Source organism: Diabrotica undecimpunctata, chromosome 2 (genome assembly GCF_040954645.1).
Source record: "Diabrotica undecimpunctata isolate CICGRU chromosome 2, icDiaUnde3, whole genome shotgun sequence".
Classification (NCBI taxonomy): domain Eukaryota; kingdom Metazoa; phylum Arthropoda; class Insecta; order Coleoptera; family Chrysomelidae; genus Diabrotica; species Diabrotica undecimpunctata.
In genome coordinates this window covers 152,668,845-152,695,354 of record NC_092804.1, presented here as the reverse complement: position 1 = coordinate 152,695,354, position 26,510 = coordinate 152,668,845, and the positions used below count along the sequence as shown (strand labels likewise).

Here is a 26,510-nt window from a genome sequence, read left to right as displayed (position 1 = left end):
CAGTTTTAAATCTCAGTTTTAAATTAGCTGGAGGCTGGAGGTAATCGTTAAAACAATTATGTCTGATTCTTGGATTTTTCGTCGAATGATCTTCCAACTACAGTTACTTCATCCAAATAAACTAAACATGTTTGCCATGTCAACCAACAGAACCCGGAGAGAGTATTCAATATATCGTCTACTCTGGTCAAGGGTTAACCAACTTTCTTTGTTACCGCATTGAGATGGCAGTAGTCAATTCAACAGAACAACATAGAATCATCCTCTTTCTTTACCAGAACTACAGGTAAGGTGTGGGGAAGGGGACAATTTTATGGTTCAATGACTCATTGTTGGCTAATATTTCTAATAATTTCTTCATCTTTGGCTCTTTTCGCAAACCAAATGGAAGTCTTTTGGGTTGTTATCTCATCGCCTACACATCTCCAATATTGATTTTATGGATTATCATGCTTGTTTGTGTTTGTTCATTGTCACGATGTTGATATGTATTAATGACCATATTACCAAGCTCTTGTTTCAAGCTTTATATCTATAGTTTATTATTGAATATAACAGGATTCCAATTGGTTTTATTTTTTTTACTTTACTTTATTTCTTTATTTAATAAGAACAGTGGATTCAATCAAACATTAAAAAAACTGGTACTAAATGGTTTATAAAAATTTTTTATATAATATTAAACTGCTTTTTTTTTAGTGTGACACTGACAAAAATGGATATATTACTCTGGACGAATTGGCAGTATATATCTCCACTCATGAAACGTCCTGTACCTTTATTCCCCGTCGAGTTATAAAAAAGATTTACCAGAACGCTGATAAAGATAAAGATCACAAGCTTAGTTTTCAAGAATTTGTAGATCTGGTTGAAAGTGAAGATTTTCAATCTTTAGTACATCGATGTATCACTACGTAAGTAACAAATTATTGGCTTAAATATTTTACTTCGTAAATTTTTTTTTCTATATTTCTCTTATTTTGTTTCTCTTTATCATCCTTCCTATTGTGAACTGTCTCTTTTCTACAACAAAGTAGCGAGCCAGAGAATAGAGCTGGCTGAATATGAAGACTTAGATTGAAGAATATACATAAAAAAATTACAGAATTAACTCACAACAATAGAACAAGAAAACCGGGAATACTGAAAGATACAATGAATACTAACGACAAATTAAAGAGATGGACAGAATACATCAATGAACTGTTCAAAGACAATAGAACAGAACAGATGGAGATAGAAGTGGAAGAGGATATGGTTTTAAAGATATTAAAAGAGGAAATTAAAATGGCATTAAAAAACAGCAAAAATGGTAGAGCAGTAGGTCCAGACCAAATCCCTATAGAAACCTTAAAATGCATAAAGGATGAAACCTTAGACATTATAGTAGACTTATTTAACTCAGTATACAAAACAGGACACATACCGAAACAATGGTTACTCTCCATCTTTTGTGCTATCCCTAAAAAGATAAATGCTAAATATTGCAGTGAATACAAAACAATATCACTAATAAGTCACATTCTCAAATTATTCCTGAAAATAATACATGGTCGTATAAGTAAAAACTGGAAGAAGGAATAGTCAGTTTGGGTTCAGAAACGGACTAGAAACCAGAGAAGCGTTATTTGCTTTTAATGTGTTAGCTCAAAGATGCATGGATATGAATGTTGATGTGCATGTTTGTTACGTTAATTTTGAAAAAGCATTTGACCAAGTAAGACATGAAAAATTAGTCCAAATTCTAAAGACAAAAAACATAGACCATAGGGAATTACGAATAATAACAAACCTCTACTGGAATCAAAGAGCAAAAATCGTATTAGATAACGAACCCAGTAGGTACAGAAATTGAAATCAGGAGAGGAGTTAGGCAGAGATGTATTATGTCCCCATTACTGTTTAATGTATATAGTAAAGCCATTGTTTAAGCATTGCTATCTCAAAGTGAAGGAATAATAATAAAGGGAAGATCTATTAATAACATAAGATATGCAGATGACACCGTGATTATGGCAAGCTCTGCTGAACAACTCCAAATTACTGCTAAACAAAACAAACAGTTTCTGTGAAAAATATGGACTAAAAATGAATATAAAAAAGACCAAATACATGATAATAAGAAAGAAAACAAATATACCAACAGACATACATTTGGGAAATATACCGATAGAAAGGGTTGATAAATACAAATACCTAGGAACCTGGATTTCAGACAATAATGATCAAACAACCGAAATAAGAGCCAGGATAGAAATAGCAAGAAATGCGTTTGTAAAAATGAAAACAATTCTCTGCAACAAAGACCTTAGATTAGAAACGAGAGTAAGAGTACTGAGATGCTACGTGTTTTCGATACTGCAATATGAACTTGAAAGCTGGACATTAAAGCAAGAAGACATAAATAAGTTACAGTCCTTTGAAATGTGGTGTTACAGGAGAATGCTTAGAATAGCATGGAATGGCATGGCGATATGAACTGCTAAGGCTGATATTACAGGGAAAGATAAGAGGAGGAAGGAGTATAGGAAGAAGGAGAGTGTCATGGTTGAAGAATTTAAGGGACTGGTTTAAATGCAGTTCTATAGAACTATTTAGAGCAGCAGTAGATAGAGTAAAGATAGTGATGATGATATCCAACCTCCGATCGGGAGACGGCACTTAAAGAAGAATAATTGAAGAATTCTTTGCCAAAACAATTTCTAAGTTGAATGGTAGTAAATAATATTTGATAATTTTAAAGCACTTTATCTTTATATAGCACAATAATTACAAAAATACTTTAGTAGAAAACGTATTTAACTAAAATTAATTTTATTTGTTAAAATTAATTTTATATCCGAAGAGAATTTTACGTAGTATGCGAATAAGTTGGAAAGTGACTCAGATTACACTGTTGTGTATGAGAGACGTAGTGTCTGGTTTGTGATGTGAATATATAATATCTTTTGCCCGGCTTGAGATTCGTTTATAGAATGCTTTTTGAGTCGTACTGACCGGCTTGAGATGCGATTTTAGAATGCTTGAATTGCCGCTCCAATCCAACAATTTATAAGAAGCAGTAAACCGCCAGTTTTAACGGCTTTTAAAGAACTTTTAATGAATTTCCATAAAGTGAGTTAGTTTTTGGCATAATTTCAGCAATGAATAATTTTTTTTATATATTTACAAAGAAAATGCATAAATAAAACTAAAAGATTTATTACCTTTTGAATATTGATTCCAAAAACCATAAAACGTATTGACACACTTCTGAGTAAACATTCATACCTGTTTTCTAACGAAAGCAATATGGATCAAATACGAGAATTAACATTTTACGACCAGGTGTAAGTTTACAAAAACAGTTTGCATACTTACACACAAACAGAAATTTTTATTTGAGACGAGGTATATCAGACGTATATATTGTAATATATTAATTGTAACAGAAATAATAAAGAATTATTGATGGTATGTTAAGACTTTAGCACTTCTCCTTTTCCCAAATAGCCAGTATTATTGGCCTTATTCTAGATAGATAGTATTCTGGATAGACGAGGTATATCAGACGCATATATGTTATCGAGGCGTATTGTAAATTATTAATTGTAACAGAAATAATAAAGAATTCTTGATGGTATGTTAAGACTTTAGCACTTCTCTTTCTCCCAAGTAGCCATTATTATTGGCCGTATTCTATCTTATTTTTACTTTTGTTTTGTCTTATTCGTTTGCCACTAAACAATTTAAATTTTTATAAAAGAGATATTTCGCAATAAAATTTTTGAAATTGAAAAAACACAAAAAACATGAAAACTGTTTTTGTGGACTCAGATTGTTTTTCCCCCTGACTCTTTAAATAATAGCAAATAAATTCAAAATTAACCAAACAGTTAAAAAATTAAAAGAAAAAACAAGCAAATTTTAAAATTACACCTATATAATCATTATAATAGACAATATAATATAGAACACACCTAAATTACCAATTTACGTTTAAACGGTCAGGTACTTAGATCATAACATAAATAAAAGTCATTATGAATGAATTATAAAATCACTTGTAGAACCTGAATCCTAAATAGGCAAAATGTTCACCTTCAGCATTCTGTGTGGTGAGCACATGCAACACTTTGTATCTCGCTTTGCCTCTCTTTTATAATGAGATTCACATTCTCACAATGAGAACAGCATTTTTTTTTAACGTGTACTTTTCCAGCTTTCTATCGCCACCCCGATTTTCCTTTGCAGAAAGGGAAATTCTATAGAAATTGTTTGTAAATATATCAATTCGCCTTCTTGTTACACACAAAACGTCCATGAAAGCTTTTTTGCACACAGCCAACATTTTGTTTTTATTCATCAGAATAGACAATCGAGTTCGAAATGTTTTTGCAACATGTTGCGAATTTTTTATGCTTTTACGCTGTAGGGGAACTGTTTTGCAATATTTCAGCAGAAAATTATCTTGAAAGGTTTTTTCCTTCGTCTCATAAAATGGTGTAGTAAAAACGTTTTATTTCGTTCATTTGTAGTAAAGTACATTGAAAAACAAAACTGTTGTGTCCACATTTCGGATAAATTGGGAGCAAATGTGGACTATACCTAAAAGTAAAATCCATGTCTATACAGAGATACATAAAAGCCTTTGATGCAACTTAGCTCAAATTTTTTGCTGACTTCTTTTCCACGATGTGGAAAAACGTTGCCTTTTTCGTGCTTTATTACTAGGTACTGGAGTAACGTTTACCTCTATTATACGATTTATAACTTTAAAAATTCGAAAAAATACGATACTACTTTAGTAAACAAACTGTGCTGCTTCCTAAATCACATGCAACTAACAATCGTTGTAACAACTAACCTAATAACGTAAAAATAACGTTTTACCGTGAAACTTGTAATGACATGTCAGACTTGCCAAGTCTGTACAGGATATTGCAAGCTTTGAAAAATTCGCCACTAAAAACAAGAAAAACCCATTGGAGATTGTACACCTTGATTTTAAATATTGGATGGGCGACTGTACGGTTTAAAAATTTAATGTGTCATTGGAGATTGTACGTTTTGAATTGAAGTCTAACTTTCTGCCTTCAAAATTCATTGGATAGGTAATGTCTATTTGGAAAAGAGATTTTCTATTGTTTCGATTCGGGGCTAGAAACTCGACGTAATGCGATGTCTAACTTAATTTTTGTGAAATATGGAGATTGTACACTTAGAAACTATACCCCTTAATTATTATATTTATGAATTTGTCTTTATAATAATCTTTTTTATTTAAAAGTAATTTTTTTTACAAATACTGTTTTTCAAATACTATTTCTCATATACCTTCATATTCATTAATAATACTTTATCCTAACCATTATACTGTCATCATTTTTCTGTGCTAGCTTCTTTATTAATGACAAACTCCTTACTCAAAAAAATATATTAAAAAAAGAGTAGTATTCTTTTTATAAAAAATTATAAAAATAAAAATTAAATAATTCAATGGTGGATTAAATTTCTAAAACGGTTTTTAGAAACGGGGGTGAACTTAAACGAATGTACACCCCTGGAATGGAAATAAAATCCTGGCTACGTCACTGAGCCCATCTACCCTATATAGAAAAAGGGGACAAGTTGAACTCTAAAAAGTATCTTGGCATAACCATCTTGTACTAAGTGTACAAAAATTTTTACCTCCATCTTCAATGACCAGTTTTAATTATGGATTGAAAATATTGTCAAGAAAAATCGACAACTGAGCAACTCTTCCCAGTAAAACAAATTCCAAATAAATAAATAATTAATCGAATAAGAAAATTAGCGTTTACAACTTCTTTATTGATTTTAAAGATACTATCTCACCAACGATCTGTATAAGGAATGCAGTTACCAACAACTTTTAAATATGAAAACAGAAAACAACCCGGTGTAGTTCGCCTCTTATTTTGAGGCTGAAATGTAAACACAACTTAAAAGATGATCTCAGGAGATTGGAGACGGAACTGGAAATTTCAGAAGGCCAAGATCCCATTTGACCTGTATGACTAAAAAAAGTTGGTTTTAGCAAAAAATATTAAAAGTTGTCAGATTAACAAGCGAATTTATTGTATAGAAAGATTTGCTACCATTCACAAAAACATACAATTCAGTATTTAACAACTAATTTATTTTAAATTCAATATTTTAGATATGTACATCACCTAATACCACATCCCAAACAGGAAATAAGCCTCCGTTCAGCTCGAAGTGGCGATCAAGAAGGAGCCGACCTTTGCGATGAATACTCATGCTTTCCTCCACCCGTTTTTATGTTACTTATTTCTATACTCGAATTTGCTTTATTCATAACAGATGAACTAACACAGGAAGGATCTTCACTTACTGCAACCGGCGTTACCGGTCGATATCTTCTCTACGATCCAGACAAGAAAAAAGAAATATGGAGATTCGTGACGTACATGTTTGTACATATTGGGTACGTATACCGAACTATTTTGTATTTGAACACCGTAAATTATCAGAACCAAATGAGAAGAGGATGCGTTTACTTCTAATAGATTATTAACGTTTTTTATTCTTTATTTATTTCTTGCTGTTCCCTTTGTTTAGAATCATACCTATTTGCTCTCTATATTCTACTTTGTGTTTCTTTTGCTAGGTATTTTGTCAATTCCCTTTTAGGTAAGCGTAGGAAAAAAAATTTAATAATTTTAAAAGTAGAAGAAGAAATACGTCAAATCCATACAATGGCTAGATCAGTAACGGCCAAACTTCTCTATACAGCTCTTACTGTCCAATTTTGGATATAGGCCTCCTCTTCCTTCTTCCATGTCTCTCTATTATAGGCAGTTTGTATCCACTTAGGGCCTGCGTGTTTCTTTAAGTCATCTGACCATCGCATTTGTGGCCTTCCTCTTTTTCGTTTGTAACTATATGGTCTCCAGTGTATAATCATCTTATTCCATCTGTCGTCTTTCTGTCTTATGGTATGTCCAGCGAACTTCCACTTAAGTTTTGCTATCTGCGTTAATACATCGGTCACTTTTGTTTTGTTGCGGATCCAAGTATTTCTTTTCTTGTCTGATAGCCTGATGTTCAGCATTTGCCTTTCCATTGCTCTTTGGGTCTTTGCTATTTTTTCCATGTTTTCCTTTGTAATCGTCCAAGTTTGAGAACTGTAGGTGAGAACAGGAAGTATACATTGATTGAAGACTCTTGTTTTTAAATATTGGGGGTATTTTCTATTTTTTAGTATATAGGAAAGTTTTCCGAAGGATACCAAAGCCAACCGTATCCTTCTCTTTATTTCTCCAGTCTGATTTTCTTTATTTAATTTAATTAGTTGTCCCAAATATACATATTCTTTTACTTGTTCTATAGTTGTTTGTGCAATTGTAATTATTAATTCTTCTGCTTGGTTGGTCATAATTTTCGTTTTATTATAATTCATTTGTAGACCTATTTTTGTTGATTCGCTATTTAATTCATCCATCATATTTTGCAATTCTTCCCTTTTATCTGTTATTAATACAATGTCGTCTGCATATCTTAAGTGATTCAAGTATTGGCCATTTATGTTAATACCCCGTTTTTTCCCATTGTAATTTTCTCATAACGTCTTCCAAAGCTTGATTGAATAGTTTGGGTGATATAGTGTCCCCCTGTCTGACTCCTCGCCGTATCTTAATGGGCTCCGTTTGTTCAACTATTTTGATGGATGTTGTTGCTTGATCATATATATTGGAAATTAAGTCCGTATATCTATAGTCTATTCTCCCATTTTGTAAAGACTTCTTTACTGCACAATGTTCCACCTTATCGAATGCTTTTTCAAAGTCTACAAATGCCATATACATTGGGATTTGATATTCGTTGGCCTTTTCAATTAATATTTTTAACGTAAGCAGATGGTCGCTTGTACTAAATCCTTTTCTAAAACCGGCTTGCTCTCTTGACTGGTAATTATCTAACTTAGTTGTTAATCTGTTTGTTAGTAGTTTAGTTAACAGTTTGTACATTACATTCAGTAGCGTTATGGGCCTATAGTTTTTCAGATCTTTTCTATCGCCTTTCTTAAACAGTAATAGTGTTATTGTCTCGTTCCATTGTTGCCACCAACGGTCAAACTTACTAAAATGTAAAAAGATACGGCCGTAACTAAAGTACGACTGGTACGGGCCCTTACCTACGCAGGCTTCAGAAACTTGAACCACCAACAAGTCTGACTCACAACGTACGAACGCCTTTGAAAGTTATTTACTAGGACTTGTTATTGACTAGTCTATGAAAAGCGTACATTTAGAGGAAACTAAATTCCCTTCCTACTTAAAAAAACTTCCTGTTGCAAACAAGCTGTTGATTTATTGTACTGCAATGGTAAATAGATGTTCCAGTAGCTGGTAAGTGTTTTTCTTTTAACCTGGAGCCAACTATTACTGCCTTTTTCTTTTAGTCAAACCGTAAGCTCTTACTAAATATTTTAGTTCAGCCTGTGTAAATATCAGTAGTTTTACATTTTCTACGAAAAGTTGGAAATATCATCATCATCATCATCATCATCATCATCATCATCATCATCATCACCGACCTGCTTCGCCGCCGTTTCCAATTCTAGGAAATATTGCTCAACATCTCGCTTGCTACGCCCTATTATGTCCATGTCATCAGCGTATGCTAAGATTGGTGATCGTCATCAGATACATTTTCATCAGATTCAGATTCATTGTACTGTAAAATATCATTAATATGATAAATTGAACCTATGTCGAGAAACAATGCTACAATATTAACGCCTGAATTATTTTTTTGCTATTTCTTTCTCATTTTGCTCACTGATTTTACCCCAAAATATTCTTTGTACCTAAAGTGTACTGTTTATACTTAAGCTTTAATGGGTCTTTAGCCGATATTAAGCGTTTAAATCATATGAGCACACTACACATATGGTTATGTTGACTTGACGAAAATAAACTTTGTACAACATAAAATCTAAAATTAACTACCTACAATTAAATTTTGATCTAATTTGATATTGAAATTGTTTATTTTTTCTTTTCAGATATAATCATATAATAACAAATCTCGTTGTACAATTGGCACTCGGAATACCATTAGAAATGGTTAACAAATGGTGGAGGGTTTTGCTCATATATTTTTTGGGAGGAATCGCCGGAAGTCTTGCACATTCTATAATAGACGGGGAAATTCGTTTGGGAGGTGCCAGTGGAGGTGTATATGCTCTTATGACAGCACATTTGGCTCAAGTGATAATGGTAAGTTTATACTCCACATACTTACCTTAATTTTTAATAAACTAGGTGGGAGTGGGTTTTACAAATTTTGCAGGTCAATCAATAACACGAATTTTTTATTTTGATTCTGATTTGATTGTTTGAGCAAATAAACCACATTTTATAAAATAAATTCTTTATTTGTCATCTTGAGTTCAAGTCGGAAGCTGGTTTAAAACACTTTTTGGAAATTAAAACATTTTGTTTTATTTATTTTAAATTTCATCATCATCAGTGGCGTTACAGCTCTTTATGAGCCAAAGCCTTCTTCAGAACAATCCTCCATTCGTCCCTGTCTCTGGCAACTCTTCTCCATGCTCTAATTCCGATAGACTTCAAATCATTTTCTAGGTTGTCTTGGTACCTAAGTCTCGGTCTTCCTCTTCTTCGTTGTCCGATCGGCCCTCTTCGGTCAAAAACTTTTCTGACTATGGCATCTTCCTCTCGTCTGATTACATGACCTATCCATCTGAGGCGTGCTACCTTAATGAATTTTACAACGTCAGGTTCTCCAAATCTTCTATACAACTCAAAATTGTAACACCTGCGCCACAAACCTTGTTCTTTTATGCCTCCGTATATTCGTCTTAGTATTTTTCGCTCAAAACGTTTGAGCAATTCTTGGTCATTCTGTGTTAGTGTTTAAGTTTCTGAACCATATGTTAGCACTGGTCTTATTAGTGTTTTGTATACAGTCAGTTTAATTTTTCTAGGCATTTTTGAGGCCATCTGTCTTCTTAAGCCATAGTAACACTTATTGGCGAGCACTATTCTTCTTTTGATTTCTTCACTGACGTTGTTATCTTTGGTTAGCAGGTCTTTTGAACATTTATATTTAGTCCCATTCTGTGTGCAGATGCTCTTAATGACCGAAATGCTTTAGTCAGGGATTCTGTGGACCTACCTATGATGTCTATGTTATCTGCGTATCCGACAATTTGTACTGATTTGTTAAATATAGTACCATTCGTAGTAATCTGCGACTCTCGAATTATTTTTTCTAATGCCAGGTTAAATAAGAGACACGATAGTCCATCACCCTGTCTTAGTTCATTTTTGCAATGGAAGGGTCTTGAGAGATTGTTTTGGATTTTTACCATGCTCTCTGCACCTGTGAGTGTAAGTTCTGTTAACCGGACAAGATCAAACGGAATGCGAAATTCTACCATAGCAAGTAGAAGTTTATTTCTATTAACGGTGTCGTATGCGGCTTTGAAGTCAACAAATATGTGGTGGGTGTCGACGCCGAACTCTAGGGTTTTTTCAAGGATCTGCCTCACTGTAAATATCTGGTCCGTTGTTGATTTATTAGGACGGAAACCGCACTGATATCCTCCCACTATTTGTTCGGCGTAGGGGAGGAGTCTTTTGTACAATACGTTGGACAACACTTTATATGCGATATTGAGTAGACTCTATAATTATCACACACCATCATGTCTCCCTTTTTGTGTATAGGACACAGTACACCTAACTTCCAGTCTGTGGGTGTTTCTTTCTGTTGCCAGATTGCAGTCATCAGTTTATGCATGTGTTTCATGAGGGGGTCGCCGCCATTTTTGAAAAGTTCGGCAGGGAGATTATCCGAACCGGGAGCTTTATTATTTTTCAGTGTTGCGATGGCTTCTCTAATTTCTTCTTCGGTGGGGGGTGTCTTCTCTAATTTTAAATTTATTTAGTTTAAAATTTATATTTTAAAAACAGTTTTCGGTATTTAAGTCGAAATGTTCAATAAAGAATTTATTTTAGAATTAGTAGTTACTTTCAAAAAATATATTTGAGAAAACTAAAATTTAAAATGAATTTTCACAAAACCATACACAATCAAATATAACCGTATGTTTTGGATAAAAAATGCTATCAAATACGTTAAATGAGTAAGAAGCAAAAAGTAAATTAAAAAGCTAATCATACATATGTTAAGTTTGTTCTTTTAACAAAAAGAGAAATCAAACGATTTCTACCTAGCGAAACCGAATTCAAATTTTTACCACTGTGTTTCCTAAAATTTGCGAAACAAACAGCTGGATAAATTACTTGACAACGGAATCTAAAATTGCATTCCACATGCCGTTCATCCTGGTCAAAATTCGTAGTGAATTCAGTTTCTGGTACTCCAAACGAAGTAAGTAATAAAACATAATGACGATATTAGATTTTTGTTTTGATACAGGGCAGCGACAACCGCTGATACGTATTTTGACCTCTTTAGGTCTCGTCAGAACAGTGAGTCAGAACAGTGAACTCGTGCAGAGCAGTGGCTATACCATTCTGACGAGACCTAAAGAGGTCGAAATACGTATCAGCGGTTGTCGCTGCCCTGTATCAAAACAAAAATCTAATACCGTCATTATGTTTTGTTCTTTTAATTGCGTAAGCTTGGTATACCAAAATACTTTACAAAAAACATCCGATTAAAGAGAATGACAATGTCTAACTCAAAAGCAAGTGTTACATCAACAGAATGGCGACCTATTAACAACAAGGAAAGATGTATTGTATAGATGCGTGGAATACTTTAACCAGGCACTTAATATAGAGGAAGAAGAAGAAAACCTGGAAGACGAAAGAGATGAGGTAAGGGAAACAGACAAGAGGGATCAGCAACCACCAACGATTCTTGAAGTTAAAGATGCAGTTAAAAAACTAGCCAGAAACAAATCACCCGGAATAGATAATCTCCCAGCTGAACTATGTAAAAAATGTGACCACGATACCATAATGGCATTATAGCAGCTTATAAAAGAAATATGGACACAGAAATCCTTCCCCAATGATTGGAATATTGGAATACTTTGCACCATACACAAAAAAGGAGATATTTTTGAATGCTCTAACCACAGAGGAATTACGCTTCTTAATGCAGCGTATAAAATATTTTCCACAGTACTATATCACTGTATGGCACCATATGCAGAACGGATAGTAGGAAAATACCAGGCTGGTTTCGGAAATGGTAAATCGACAATTCATCAGATCGCAACCCTGAAACAAATTTTAGAAAAAACGCTGGAATTGATACTCCTCACATATTTATAGACTATAAAGGAGCCTACGACTCTATGAATAAAAGAAAAATGTTCAAAGTAATGAAAGAGCTAGTAATACCAAATCAGTTGGTAAATTTAACAAAACTTACTCCTGAAAAAGTTCAATGTAAAGTACGAATTTAGGCGGAACTGTCTGAACCTTTTAAAACAGATAACGGACTGCACCAGGGAGACCCTCTCTCCTGTATACTGTTCAATCTAGCTCTGGAAAAAGTAATACGTTTGTCACAGATCACAACCACTGGTTCAATATATAATAAAGCAGTGCAAATCCTTGCCTATGCTGATGATATCAATATTGTTGAGAGAACCGAAAACGCTGTACGAGAGGCGTATATAGCATTAAAAGAATCAGCTACAAAAATGGGTTTAATAATAAACACCAATAAAACGAAGTATATGAACATAAGCACGCAACCACAAATCCTACAACCACTTATTATAGAAAACGACGTCACCGAAGCAGTGAACAAATTTGTATAAATGGGAGCGCTCCTTAACACTGAAAATAATACTACCGCAGAGATAAACCGCAAAATTTACACGTAATATGCCACTCCTAACATATGGTTCAGAGACCTGGACTCTAACAAAAAATAATGAAAACATGTTAGGATGTTTCGAAAGAAAAGTACAAAGGCGAATCTATGGAGCAGCGAATGACAATGGAGTGTGGAGAAGATGATACAACTTCGAACTATATAGAATATACCAAGAACCTGATATCGTAAAACATATTAAGATAGGACGTCTGAGGTGGATAGGGCATGTAATGCGGATGGAACAAAATGACCCAGCTAGAAAAACGCTCCTTGATAGACCCATTGGTCAGAGAAGAGGAAGACCCAGAACAAGGTTCCTTGATAACATCGATGAAGACATGAGAAATATAGGAATACGTGCTTGACGGAGGAAGGCGATGGATAGGTACGACTGGAGAGAAATTCTTGAGGATTGTTGGACCCACGCAGGGTTGTAAAGCCAGAATGATGATAATAAACGATCAGGGGCAAAGGCTCAAAAGATTTAACTTCTAATTATACCAACTCTTTAATGAACCGGACATCGTAACGTTCATTAAAACACAGCGACTTAGCTAGACGCACAATACGAATGCCAGACAACAAGATTACTTAAAACCTAGCCACAGGAACACCTGCAAGAAGAAGCAAAGGCCGATCGCGAATTAGGTGATAAAACGGAGTTAAAACCAATTTAAATAAGAAGATGACAACAGGTTACTAGAAACATGAGAGCAGGCCAGGGTCAACAAAGGATTGTCGAGACAAAGATGATGATCATTGTTTAGAAGGGACCAAAGATTGAACAGGCAATTTGCCTATTGTGAAAAATTAATAAGAAGAAAAAAGATTTTGGGTTCATTTTTTGCAACAATAATTTATCTTTAACAGCAAGTTTTTTGTAATGTATGCTGCTTCTTTAGTTTGCCTCTTGATATGGCGCTGTGTTTCTGTTAAAAATTTTTATTTTAATTTTAATAATTTTTTAGTGCTTACTTCGTTTTCAATCTCTAGTCTGAGTATTTCTTCGATTATTTTATACTCTTAACGTTCTTGTTGTAAAACAACCTATTTATAATATTGTAATCGTAGTTATTTTACCAACTTGTGCCTCAGCTCTCGTGTTAATGTATCTGCGACTGGCTCCCACATATTATCTCTCTCCACCCCGCGTAAAGATTGGGTGTATTGGCGCTCCAGTAAAAAGTGCGTGAGTTATAGATGCGTCAACGTGTAGAACCGGTGTTTTGTGTTAAATTGTATACGTTTTATTTCTCTGAATACTCTGTATCTTTTTTACTTCCTCCTAGCATTGTGAAGCTAATGATATTTTTTATTTTAACTCTTTTTGTCACTATCAGAATTGTGATAATTATCAATGTATTGAATCATTGCTTCAGTAATCTTAAAATAATTTGAAGCAACCAGATGTTCAACTACGCCTCTCTAAAATGTGGAAAGTTTGGTAATAAGTTTATCCTCTCCACCAGTTCTGTAATATATTTAACCCTGTTGTGTCCGAGTTTTCCTAACAATAAGAAGATGTAGTTTAGATGACTCTTGAAATAGTTTGTATGGTGGCTTCTCCTTTTTCTCTGGTAAACAGTCGATTTCTCTATGGTAAACATAATTGTCCAGTCATTTGACTTAAATTTGTACCTATTAGGAAATATTCACATATATAACCATTCACATATATTTAAAATACAAAATGGAAGACTAGAATGAGTAAAATGAGCGGATCACAAGACGATGAAGCGTCAAGGGGCTGAATGACTAAATAAGCAGTAAGGAATTTGATGATCTCAGTAGTACAATATGATTAGTATAAGCCTCAATTAAAGTAGGCAGCCACGCCAATTATAAATGGATAAGCAAAACCTAAGGAAGGTACGGAATATCCTTATTCCCTGGGTTATTCATATATTTTATTTTTTCAAAAAATTTTCTACTTATTTATAAATCGGCTAATGTGTATTTGTTTTGCAATGTTTTAGAATTGGGACAGTTTACGATTTGCATCAGTGCAGCTTGTGGTTTTTGGACTAATAATATCAATAGATTTGGGCACAGCGTCTTACCAACGGTACTACTTACAGGAATTAAATGGAATTGGTGTTACGTGTCACTTGGGCGGGGCTCTAGCTGGACTTTTAGTTGGAATTTATGTTTTAAGAAATATACACCAAACGACATTAGAAAAGTACATCTGGTGGGCGGCTTTAGTTCTTTATATATTTCTAATGATAGGGGCAGTTGTTGCCACAATAGTGATATAGTTTAAGCTCTTATATATTTTATATTATACATCATTTTAGTTCAAACCTCGTTTAATTTTTTTTAAATATAATTTAAGCTAAATTATTTATTTTTGTTATTGCACCTAGTATTAGTTGCATCATTTTTCAGTAAAGATTGAGACAAGCTGGTTAAAAAAAAAAAAACAGAAATAAAATAGACTCACCATAAAATTGGATACTAAGGTGTTAAATGGGTTGCATGATTATTGGGTACATAGTTACGTAGAAAATGGTATAAATTTTTCTTAAAATTTTCAAACATTTACAGATGACCGTAGAATGTGGTCAAAGTGTAGAGTAACTAAATGTTTTACATTTTGAGTTTTTTTTACTTAAAACATAGATTTGTGGTCAGTTTATTTAAAATTTGCACTAGTAAGTATTGACATTATTACATAATAGCGTTACTTTTGATTTTGGTTATTTCTTAATCATAAAACAAGACGATTAATCTTGGATTCGAATTTTTAGATGGGTAAATCTAAATATCTCTGTGTTGAGAAAATCTCGTCCATTACTACTCTACTAGAGAATACAGCAGTTAGTCAGAGAGAGATAGCACGAAAATTTGGTGTATCCCAGTCGTCAGTGAGAAGATTGAGTCAAAAACTCTAAGAAAAGCGACCTGAGACGTCAGTTCGGAATGAATTTTAAAAAATTTAGCTGTAACACACAGAAGAGCCACCCATAGAGATTTAAGAAATAAGTTGGAAGAAGCAGGGTGCTCAGTATTAGTGGCCACCGTACGCCGAAATTTGTATGGCATGTCACAGAAGCCTCACAGGCCTGTTAAGAAGCCAAAACTAACACCACAAATGCTCGAAAAACGCTTAACTTGGGCCAAGATCCATAAAGACTGGTATATTGATGATTGATAATGATGGCAAAAATACTGCAGAACACAGAATTAGATGACAAAGACGTGAGAATCATTGCCAATCTATACCGATATCAGAAAGCCATAATACGAATAGACCAACAAAAATCGGAAGAAATACCTATAAATCGTGGAGAAAGACAAGGATGTGTGCTTTCCCCTTTACTTTTTAATATGTATTCAGAAGACGTGTTTAAAGAGGCATTAGAGGACGTAAATGAAGGTATATTTATTAACGGAGCACTTCTCTGAATAATCTTAGATACGCAGATGACACAATACTCCTTGCAGACAGCAGAGAAAGACTACAGATCTTGGTTGATCGCATTACCCAATACTGCGAAAGGTATGGAATGGCACTGAATACAAATAAAACAAATCATGGTGGTAAGCAAAAACAAGATTGAGGAAGACAGTGTTTATGCTAAAGGAAAACTTTAAGACAGGGTGCACAGATATCAGTACTTAGGTTGCGAACTAAATGAAGAATAGGATAGAAGTACGGAAATAAAACGGCGTGAAGATAGCTAGAAGTGCTTTTAATAAGATGAAAGCAATATTATGCAATCAAAACTCAACATCGAAATTAGAACTAGAGTATTGAGATGCTACGTGTTCTCTGTCCTGTTGTATGGAGTTGAGGCCAGGACAATTACAAAGGCGACAGAGAAAAAACTCATTAACTTTGAAATGTGGTGTTATCGAAGAATGTGGAAAATATCTTGGATACAACACAACAAACGCTACGAAGAATGAAAAAAGATAAAGAAATACTCAACACTATAAAGAAAAGAAAAATGAGGTACTTTGGTCATATACTAAAAAACGAGAAATGCGAATTGATGCGGCTGGTCATACAAGGGAGGGTGGAAGGCAAAAGAGGACCGGGGAGAAGACGCACGTCTTGGCTGAAGAATTTGAGACAATGGAGTGGGAAAACGTCAATAGAACTTTTCAGAACGGCTGCAGATAGAGTCAAATGGGCCATGATGATCGCCAATGTCCTTAGGGATGGGGCATGTTAAGAAGAAGAAGATATTGATGATTGGCGTAAGGTGAATTATTACAAATCATTTTATTTTCGCACTTTATAATTGTTATTCACATTCACAGGCTTGCTTCAGCGATGAAGCCGCATTTCAAATTATGGATGACAATACCCAGTTTTTTCCGAAGACGTTCAGAGGAAAAATATGAAAAGGGGCGCGTAATTATTATAATTAAATATCCCACCTCAGTAATGATGATGCTCTGATTCTTGCCTCCCCTAGTGGCTGACATGACTATGTTGTCTATGTGTTTCCTAAACTTTTTATCAGCTGTCTTATTACTCCTCTTTTCTTTACTTATAGACTGGGTTTGCAGTCTGCTTAAGTTTTAGCAAACACTGGATTCTTTTACCGGAGAGAGCAAAAATGTTACAAAAAGTATTTTTATAAAATGTGACAAAAGACTTGACTGCACTTCTCAACCTTTTAATTTCTTGTGGCATCCTTCCTTTCCCTTTCTTCCTACGCTTTTTAACACCATCATCAGCCATAGCTAAACTGAATTTTTAATTACAGTTGTTTTTTAGCACTTTATGATCTCTATTTACTAAGTTTTCAAATACAATTAAAAACTTGACCATTTTTATTTTAACATATTGTTATGTGTTTTTTGTTTTTTAATAATATTTTCTTTATGATTAATATTAATATTAACTATCAATTTCAATGTTTCATATCTGCCAAGATTCAGTCATTTAGGGTGTGGAGATTATAATAGAAATAGTTATAAAATTGACAATTAAAAATTCAAATTGAGAACCTACTTTATTTCCTTGAATCTTGAAGGATCCCAACTCGTCCTTACACAATACATGAGGTTAAAAATAATTAAAGGCCAAGTAATCATTAATACTTTTTTTAAAAAGATACAGTTTATTAATACCTCTTTTAAAACAATTCTAATATATATTTCGGCTTTTTAAGATAATTATCACAGACACGCTTAATATTATATACAAGTATTCGTAGTAGTACCTCTAAAATTGGAATTTACTGGGATCCGTAAACCTCGCCGTTAAAATATAAAAAAGCGCTGGTAAAGGTATTAACAGAATTAACGATGCGTGTAGAGATGGATTTAACATTTGCGTTATTGATATTAGTCCATATGCATGTAAACACCAATGTCCAATAAGTATAACTAGGTTACGTGGTTCCACGAGTGTTGACACTATCAACGATTTTATACTTTGATCCAACTTGACGGCAAAATGGGCTGCACAAGATATTACTGAGAGTACTAGAACCAGATGTGGAAAGCAATAATCTGAAAACAAAACCAATATGAGGTGATTCTTAGTAAATTTGATATAATTGTCTAAATTATGTCAAAATGTTCTGCATTAATGTTAAAAAAACTAAAGTACTTTCGCTCTCAGAGCATCTTCAGGGACATTTTCGTCAAAAATGTAGGCTATCCAGCACTTCGATGAATGTTATAAACATTAAACAATACATTTACACAAAACAACACTAGACAAAGAACAAACAGTTTAAAAAAAATTCAAAAATTTTAGAAGCTACATTGTGGGTGACAGCAGAAAAGAGAATGATCTAATTTATCCATCAAATCTTTATGGTTTGGTGTTGGAGTAATCTATTTTAAACGCGAGTATTTCATCACTGCTATTTTTTAGTTGCTCGACACGATCCACTCTGATACAGAAATGTTACTCGAGTTCAGACATCTACTGTAAGTTCTCTTCAAAGGTTTAGACTTATAATTCTAGCCTTAGTCTATACGTAACAGGCGCCATGTCATGTGAAGATAAATAACTAATAAAATCTATGAATCTCATTATATAAATTATTTGTGGAAAATTTGCGGTATTACAAATTATTTTTACCTTCAAATTACAGAGTAATTCCTCTGGGCTATCTGCAATTCATCAGCATGTGCGTATTAGTTTAATTAATTATAGATTTCTCTCATTTATTTATCTAAGTAAATACTGAGTTGAAACACGCTTTTAGTACAATTAACAAAAAACATTCTTGGGGTACTTACACAAAAGGCCTCCAATCAAAGCATGCATCAGTACAAGAATGGGTATGAAATATAATGCAGCATAAATGGACATTTTACTTTGTCTGGGTAAGTATTTTTTACACAACCAAGGTCTAAATAGTATCATGAATATCAAACACAATCCATAAAACAAGAACACTGTAGTATATCTGAAATAAAATTAGTATATTTGTAGGGAGGTCAAACTGGATTTAATGTATAATCATTTTAGCAAGATTTCAATGATAAAGCTTATAAATATGAACATATTAGGCAACTTTTAAATATCCCATTAACGAAACTTCAGCTAAAGCTTTAAAAATGTTGGGATTTATTCTTAGAAAGTGTAATCAGTTTTCAGTACAAACTTTAAAAATGTTATACTGTAGTTTAGTTCGATCAGTTTTGGAGTATGGTTCTCTCATTTGGTCTCCTTCATATAACAGTGACATCTACAGTATCGAGAGAGTTCAAAATAAATTCTTGAGGGTATGTGCTTACAAAATTGGTTTTATTAGACATCAATACACATATGATGATATACTGTCAATACTAAATATCTCATCACTACATGATAGAAGATGTCAAGCGGATTTATATTTCCTTTTTAAAATTATAAATGGATATGTTCAAGATCCAGAGTTACTAAGTTTAATAAATTTTAATGTTAATACTAGAAGAACTCGTAACACTGAGATTTTCAACATTCCATTCCACACTACGAATTATGGCCAAAATGAACCCATTACAAGAATTTTACGAACTGCCAATGAGCACAGCAATAGTTTAGAGTTATTTGGAATATCTACAGCAACATTTAAGAAATCATTTGAGAGATTTTGAGCATTATTTAATAACTTAAGCTACTACTTTAATTGAATTTTGTTTGATTTTAATTTTGGTTTGTTTTTTATTAACACAACCTATATATAAACTTTGTAAAAGTTGACGTCATATTTCTGTAAAAATGGTATATCCGTTAATTAAATAAATAAATAAATAGGTTAACAAGAAAATTTGCACTGGAATATTCTGCATATTCTTTGTTATGGACGGCCTATTACGCACCAGAAGATATTAATGCTCATGAATTCTTCTAAAATGTCAGACTTTTAGAGAAAAGGGCAGGCATTCATGCCTTCTAATGCATAATATGCCAACATTTATTAGAAAACGAATTTGGGGCAGCTGTTTCTGGAAGATATAGGTATTTTCAAATATTTTATATTGTTACCTAGTTTAACACATTGCTTGTCAAATGACGCCTCGCCAAAAACTTTTGATTGCGTTTCGACCACTGTATAGAATAACATAATAAGTATGTTCATTTTTAAATTTAATTCAAATTCCGATAGGAACATCACATGTAGTTACATTATTCAATGAAACAGTATATTCATATCGAAAACTCTGACACAGTTCAAAAAGCTACCCCTAAAAGAGGAGTTCAACATTTCTATAATGAATTACTTACTTCCACTGAAAAAATGTCAGATGCATATAAAAAATAATTAGACTAGCTAACATAAAAATCGTTGTCAGTTATAAATAATCGACATAGCATCCCACAAAAAGTTATTATCAGCCATTTTTGGATGATATGGCAGGCAATGTGTTAAAGAAACATCGTGGTATTTTGTTATAAGGTAGATGGCGCTAAGCAATGTTCACTCTGTAAGGTGGGTAACTTGGTTGAGAGTACCAATGTTTTTCCTAGTCCGTCCTTGGTAGTGGTGCTTGTCACTACTTCTGTGTGGTGTGCATGGCCAAGTGAAAATTAAAGACAAATTATAACAAAGAGATGGGGTGAGATTAAGACCTGGAGTTGGTCAGCGGATTTATGCTGCACTTCCTCCTCTGTATACACTGTAATAGTAAGTAGATAGCTGACCAGAACATGCTTTCTGATGTAGGAGCTTGTCTTTATTGGCCAAGCCAGTGGATGGAAACCACAGAAAACTTCCCCCTTAAGTCAATGGTGGAAAAGCATATGCCAAAGACAGCACAGCACAGAAACTAAATTCTGGTATTGGGGTTGCTTATTTCATTACTAACTGGACTTCAGGTATCAGATGCCACACAGGTTTCGTTAACCTTATCACTACAAACGGGAATCTCACGAATGTGACTATTCATTCCATAACTTCTCATAAGGCAAGGTTTTCCTGCCATAAAATGTATCCCTTTATGGTGAAAATCTAAAAAATCAGTTAAGATTTCAGTGTGACAAGGCTTATAAAAAATATTAATAAACAAGCAATTGGACTTGGTAAGTCCTACGTAAAACTGGAAGTATATATCTGTTCTCACCTTGCTAAGGCAAATCGCATAATATATTGCTTTTAATATTTCAGTAACATTAAAAAAGTACTTTCGGTCACAACTATGGAACTGGAGGTCAAATTTCTCACCTTTAATACAATCTTTGGGTTATAAGCTCTCATTTGCCACCTCATTTGTCATTCTATCTGTTCTAATGGAGGAGTTGTGTTTACAGGCATACAGACATGGATAATTCAAGGATTTTACCAGGTTTTTAATATTGTAAAATGTGTGAAAACTTGTGATAATCATTGAACAAAAATATTTTAAAATAAAATTGAATTCCTGTTTAATAACCACTTCCTTTCTTTCTTTGCACCTTTGTATGGGAATACTCTGTGCAAAGTCTTGAATAACTCCTTCAAACTCTATTAATTCAAAATTTACCCATACAACCACTTTAGCGTATGTGTGAAAAATTTTTGATTACGGATCCGTATAATCATTTAAATATAAAACAAAAGCAAAATTCCACACCCTTTTAATATATACATTAACTATACATTTGCCCAGTTATTGATTAAGCTGTATTTTATTTACTTGACCTGGAAATGATAAAATTGCCCAAAAACTTACAATGGATAAACAGCTTCCTGTGTGCAATATACTTTCTTCTCATAGTTTGGAATGGGATTATGAAGAAGAGTATACCAGTCTGCAATACTTCTGACTTTACAACTATGTATTGTTAATTTACCAATTGGATGCGACAATATTAAGGAAATCACAGCTGCTACAGTGACTTCAATACAAGCAACTGAATGCAAAATAAGAATGTCTTTGTTGAAACTAAAAATAATGTGTATTATTTTAAATTATTGACAGTCCATTGCATTACCTTCGTCTCATTGAAATCATATCAATAAAAAAACAATGCAAAACGAGCATTAATAAAACAACAAATCCTAGATATAGCCAATCATAAAAAAAAGGTTCATCTGTGCACAATTCACAAATATATGTAGTTTCATTTCTTCTAAATCCTCTAGGACATGGGCCACATTCGCTCAACTCATAATTTGATAATTGTGTTCTTCCACAATATAAACCAGGACAAGACATGTTATTTAAAATTGAAATCATTTTCAATAAATATTAATGTTTATTTATATTATTAATTAGAAATAATGGTTGACACATTGGTCTCTTTGATGTAGGTTAACAACCAACGACTTTTGAGTTGTCATTTTCTCTGATTTACCAATAGTCCTACTATTGTGGTTTATACAACCAAAGGCATTGTTAATTTATTTCTAAATATTTATTCGTGTAAAATTATATTAATTGTAAATTCTTAAAGAGAAAAAATAAATAAATTGTTCAATTCTTAATTATATTTTTCCATATACCACAAAAATTACACAACACCCACAACAGAGCGAGACAGAGATTTTACCTTGTGGTGATATATAGCTCAGCTCAGACCTTCGAATGTTCGAATATAAACTACAGAAAAAGCTTAAAAAATACGTATTTGTGCATTTTAACGTCGCTATCTTACTGGAACTTTTACAGCTCATAATTAATATTCTTATCCAATGAAAAAGGAGGCACGGCGGAAATACCTCGCATGAAATTAAATTATGCATAATTTAAATACTTTACAGTGGCTCTATTCTAAAAAGAAAACTTGTAGACGATTAAGATGGCCATTTACATGTCAAAACATATATTTTTGGCTTTTTCCTCTATAATTGTATAGTTATTATTTATTGTTTTATATTTTAAAGGTCAAACATAAAATTTCGCGTAATAGGTCTACGAAAATCTCAGGGTAAAATATTTACAGAGGTTTCAAGGAAAACTCTTGTTTAGTTTATTTTTCCAAAAATTTAAATCCAATCAGCTATTCTCAATCTGATTTTCATCTGTTAGATCAAAGAAGTACGAATATGTATTTGGAATAAGCCAACGGTTTTTCACGATTCGTAAAATATTTCGACTTGGATCAATATTTACTATTTTGATTGATGTCCTTACTTAACAATTTTTAATCCCACGGAAAACGTTTCTGCAAAAATTTATAGAAAATAAAATTATAACTGTTTCTAATCTTTTTTAGCTGTATATCCTTTCCCACAGTAAAATCCTAAAGTTAACAGTTATATTAATAGAATATGAAAACGCAGAAGAACCTTTTAACCTAAATGTCAAGACACCAACAAAATAAATATAAAATCCTATTGAACTTCAACAGTATATTATACTCAAAAATCAACTTACAGTTGATTATTAATTGAAGAAGTATATACCTAAGCTATGCTTATAATTTATTATCAAAATTAAAAAGAGTTAAGAAAATCGTCCACACTAAATAATAAATATGAATGAAGAATCAGATCCCATACATCATAGATCGAATTTTTCCAGTGTTACAGAAACTAGAGGTACTAGAAACTTAAATTTGATTAATAGCAAGTCCACTGCAAAGAAATTAATCATAAAGAATTTAAAAGCCCGGCCAGTGCTCCCTCCTGACTACCAAGAGCAAACATGGAAAAAATTGGAAAGTGCTATATATGCAATCCAGCAATCTGTATCAAATCAATACTGTTTAGAGGAACTGTATCAAGCAATTGAAAACCTGTGCAATCATAAAATGGGTCCAATTTTGTATGATCGCTTATATAATTTGACTGAAGCCCATGTTTCCACTAACATTGAACAATTTTTATCAGAATCAATGGACAGTTCTTTGTTTTTACAGAAAATGAATGAGCAATGGTTGGCTCATTGTAACCAGATGATGATGATTAGAAGTATATTTTTGTATTTAGATAGAACATATGTTCTCCAAAACCCCAATATTGTTCCTATTTGGGATATGGGTTTGAAGTTATTTAGTAAATACATTGTTTTAAATAGACTTATACAAACCAGGTTAGTAGAAGGTCTGCTGATGTTTATTAAAAAAGAAAGACAGGGTGATACAGGTAACAAAACACTACTGAAATCTCTACTAAATATGTTAACTAATTTGCAAATTTATGACAATATCTTTGAACAAAAGTTTTTGCTGTCAACTGAACATTTTTATGGAGCGGAAGGTCAACAATTGATACAGGAACTAGAAGTTTCAAATTACTTGATTTATGTTGATAAAAGAATTAAGGAAGAGAAAGAAAGGGTTATTAATTATTTGAATTCAAGTACTGAATTTCAACTAATTCACATAGTTCAAAAACAGCTGCTTGGTGAACATGTGACCATTATACTACAAAAAGGTCTTGATCAATTATTAAATGAAAATAGAATACATGATTTATCTTTGTTGTATCAGCTATTGGGCCTTGTGAGTAATGGACATGTGGAGTTGTGTAACCATTTTAAGATTTACATTAAAAAGAAAGGAAATTCTATGGTTATTGATACTGAAAAAGATAAAACCATTGTACAAGAATTACTAGATTTTAAAGATTCCCTAGACAATATAGTCAATGTATGCTTTGATAAAAGTGATAAGTTTAATAATGCTCTTAAGGAAGCCTTTGAATATTTTGTTAATCAGAGAACAAATAAACTAGCTGAACTTACTGCAAAATTTGTCGATTCTAAGCTACGTGCTGGGAACAAAGCTGCTACAGAAGAAGAATTGGACTTACTTTTAGATAAAACAATGGTTCTTTTCCGTTTTATTCATGGCAAAGATGTATTTGAAGCCTTTTACAAAAAGGATCTGGCTAAAAGACTTCTTGTAGGCAAATCAGCAAGTGTAGATGCTGAAAAAAGTATGCTTAGTAAATTGAAGCAGGAATGTGGTGGAGCTTTTACTTCAAAGTTAGAAGGTATGTTTAAAGATATGGAACTTAGCAATGATATAAATTCTTCTTTTAAATTTTACCTGAAAAGCAGTGATCTACATTTAGCTCCCATAGATATGACAGTGAATATTCTTACAATGGGCTTCTGGCCAACATATCTAACTATGGATGTTATCTTTCCAGAACAATTCACAAAATTCCAAGATACATTTAATAATTATTATTTGAGTAGGTACAGTGGAAGAAAACTCCAATGGCAACCTGCTTTGCATCACTGCATATTGAAAGCAACCTTTAAGACTGGCAAAAAGGAATTAGTTGTATCATTGTTCCAAACTCTGGTAATTTTGTTGTTTAATGAGGATGAGGAAATTAGTTTTGGAGACATAAAAACAGCTACAAATATAGAAGATGGGGAGTTACGAAGAACTTTACAATCTTTAGCTTGTGGAAAAGTGAGAATCTTAAATAAAATTCCAAAAGGAAAAAACATTGAAAATAGTGATAAGTTTAGATTGAACAATGAGTTTTATAATAAATTATTTAAGATAACTATAAATCAAGTTCAAATTAAAGAAACAGCAAAAGAACAAAAAGATACTGAAGAGCGAGTATTCCAAGATAGACAATATCAAATTGATGCTGCAATTGTTCGTATAATGAAAATGAGAAAAGCACTAAGTCATAATTTGCTAATTAGTGAACTATATGCTCAACTTAAGTTTCCTGTGAAACCAGCTGACCTTAAAAAGTGTATAGAATCACTTATTGACAGAGAGTATATGGAACGTGACAAGAATAAACCAAATGAATATAACTATGTAGCTTAGGAAATTATGTTTTATTATATTTTTGTTTGACTTCTATACTTGTAATTTTTGTGTTCTCTTGATAAAATTATTCAACATGAACTATACAAAATACTAAATACATCCATTGAAATTTTAAGTGTTTCTTTATAAAAATTTGCTTCTGTTCAGCTATGTATCAATATATTCTGGGCAAATAAAAAAATGTAGAAAAGCGTTTTTGTCATTATGTTATTTTGAATTCTAAGGTAAGGAAAGATAAGTTACCTTTGGAGAAATGTTCTTATTGTTATTATTTATCCTTACACTAAGAATCCTGGTCTATACAGAAAAATGTAAGTGTGTGTGTGGGCCTGTGGGGTAATATTGCACTTTGGTTGTGTGTTGACCAAATCGTGCAGGACTTGGCTGATGAAAATGCATTCAGGCATCAATTGTATGAAAATATTTTCAGGCTATTGTAATGAAAAGACCACCAATATAACAAAATTTATACTGGAATGATAGCATTTCCTGAGGTAAAATGTTCTGGAAACAAACTGAATTA

At 32.8% G+C, this 26,510-nt stretch overlaps 2 protein-coding genes and 1 pseudogene across 3 annotated transcripts in view; 2 read left to right on the top strand and 1 right to left on the bottom strand.

Annotated features, from left to right (window-relative positions):
* The window catches only part of LOC140435061 (rhomboid-related protein 2-like), a 35,913-nt gene extending 20,664 nt beyond the window's left edge, over positions 1-15,249 (top strand). For both annotated transcript variants that reach the window (XM_072523747.1, XM_072523746.1), the window contains exons 3-6: positions 700-914; positions 6,164-6,451; positions 9,035-9,248; positions 14,835-15,249. In XM_072523747.1, the coding sequence (XP_072379848.1) occupies positions 700-914; positions 6,164-6,451; positions 9,035-9,248; positions 14,835-15,116 (999 nt within the window). In that variant the 3' untranslated portion in view covers positions 15,117-15,249. The remainder of the gene's footprint in view (positions 1-699; positions 915-6,163; positions 6,452-9,034; positions 9,249-14,834) is intronic.
* A 2,668-nt stretch (positions 15,250-17,917) lies between these two features.
* LOC140433507 (JNK1/MAPK8-associated membrane protein) lies at positions 17,918-22,568 on the bottom strand. Its single transcript, XM_072521493.1, has 4 exons — positions 22,232-22,568; positions 21,970-22,182; positions 19,072-19,241; positions 17,918-18,330 (listed from the first exon to the last, which is right to left on the bottom strand). Exons 1-4 carry the CDS (start codon positions 22,474-22,476, stop codon positions 18,041-18,043), a joined length of 918 nt encoding a protein of 305 aa, XP_072377594.1. The 5' UTR covers positions 22,477-22,568; the 3' UTR covers positions 17,918-18,040.
* A 946-nt stretch (positions 22,569-23,514) lies between these two features.
* Positions 23,515-26,180, top strand: LOC140435059 (cullin-4B pseudogene; annotated as a pseudogene).
* The last annotated feature ends 330 nt before the right edge of the window (positions 26,181-26,510 follow it).

What these genes read in the sequence shown, in the direction of transcription:
- LOC140433507 (XM_072521493.1), bottom strand. Translation starts at nt 22,476, where the DNA reads ATGATTTCAATTTTAAATAACATGTCTTGTCCTGGTTTATATTGTGGA. An exon ending in ATGATTTCAATGAGACGAAG is followed by an intron (nt 22,183 to 22,231) that starts GTAATGCAATGG and finishes CATTATTTTTAG; the next exon opens with TTTCAACAAAGACATTCTTA. An exon ending in CAGGAAGCTGTTTATCCATT is followed by an intron (nt 19,242 to 21,969) that starts GTAAGTTTTTGG and finishes ATTTTATTTCAG; the next exon opens with ATATACTACAGTGTTCTTGT.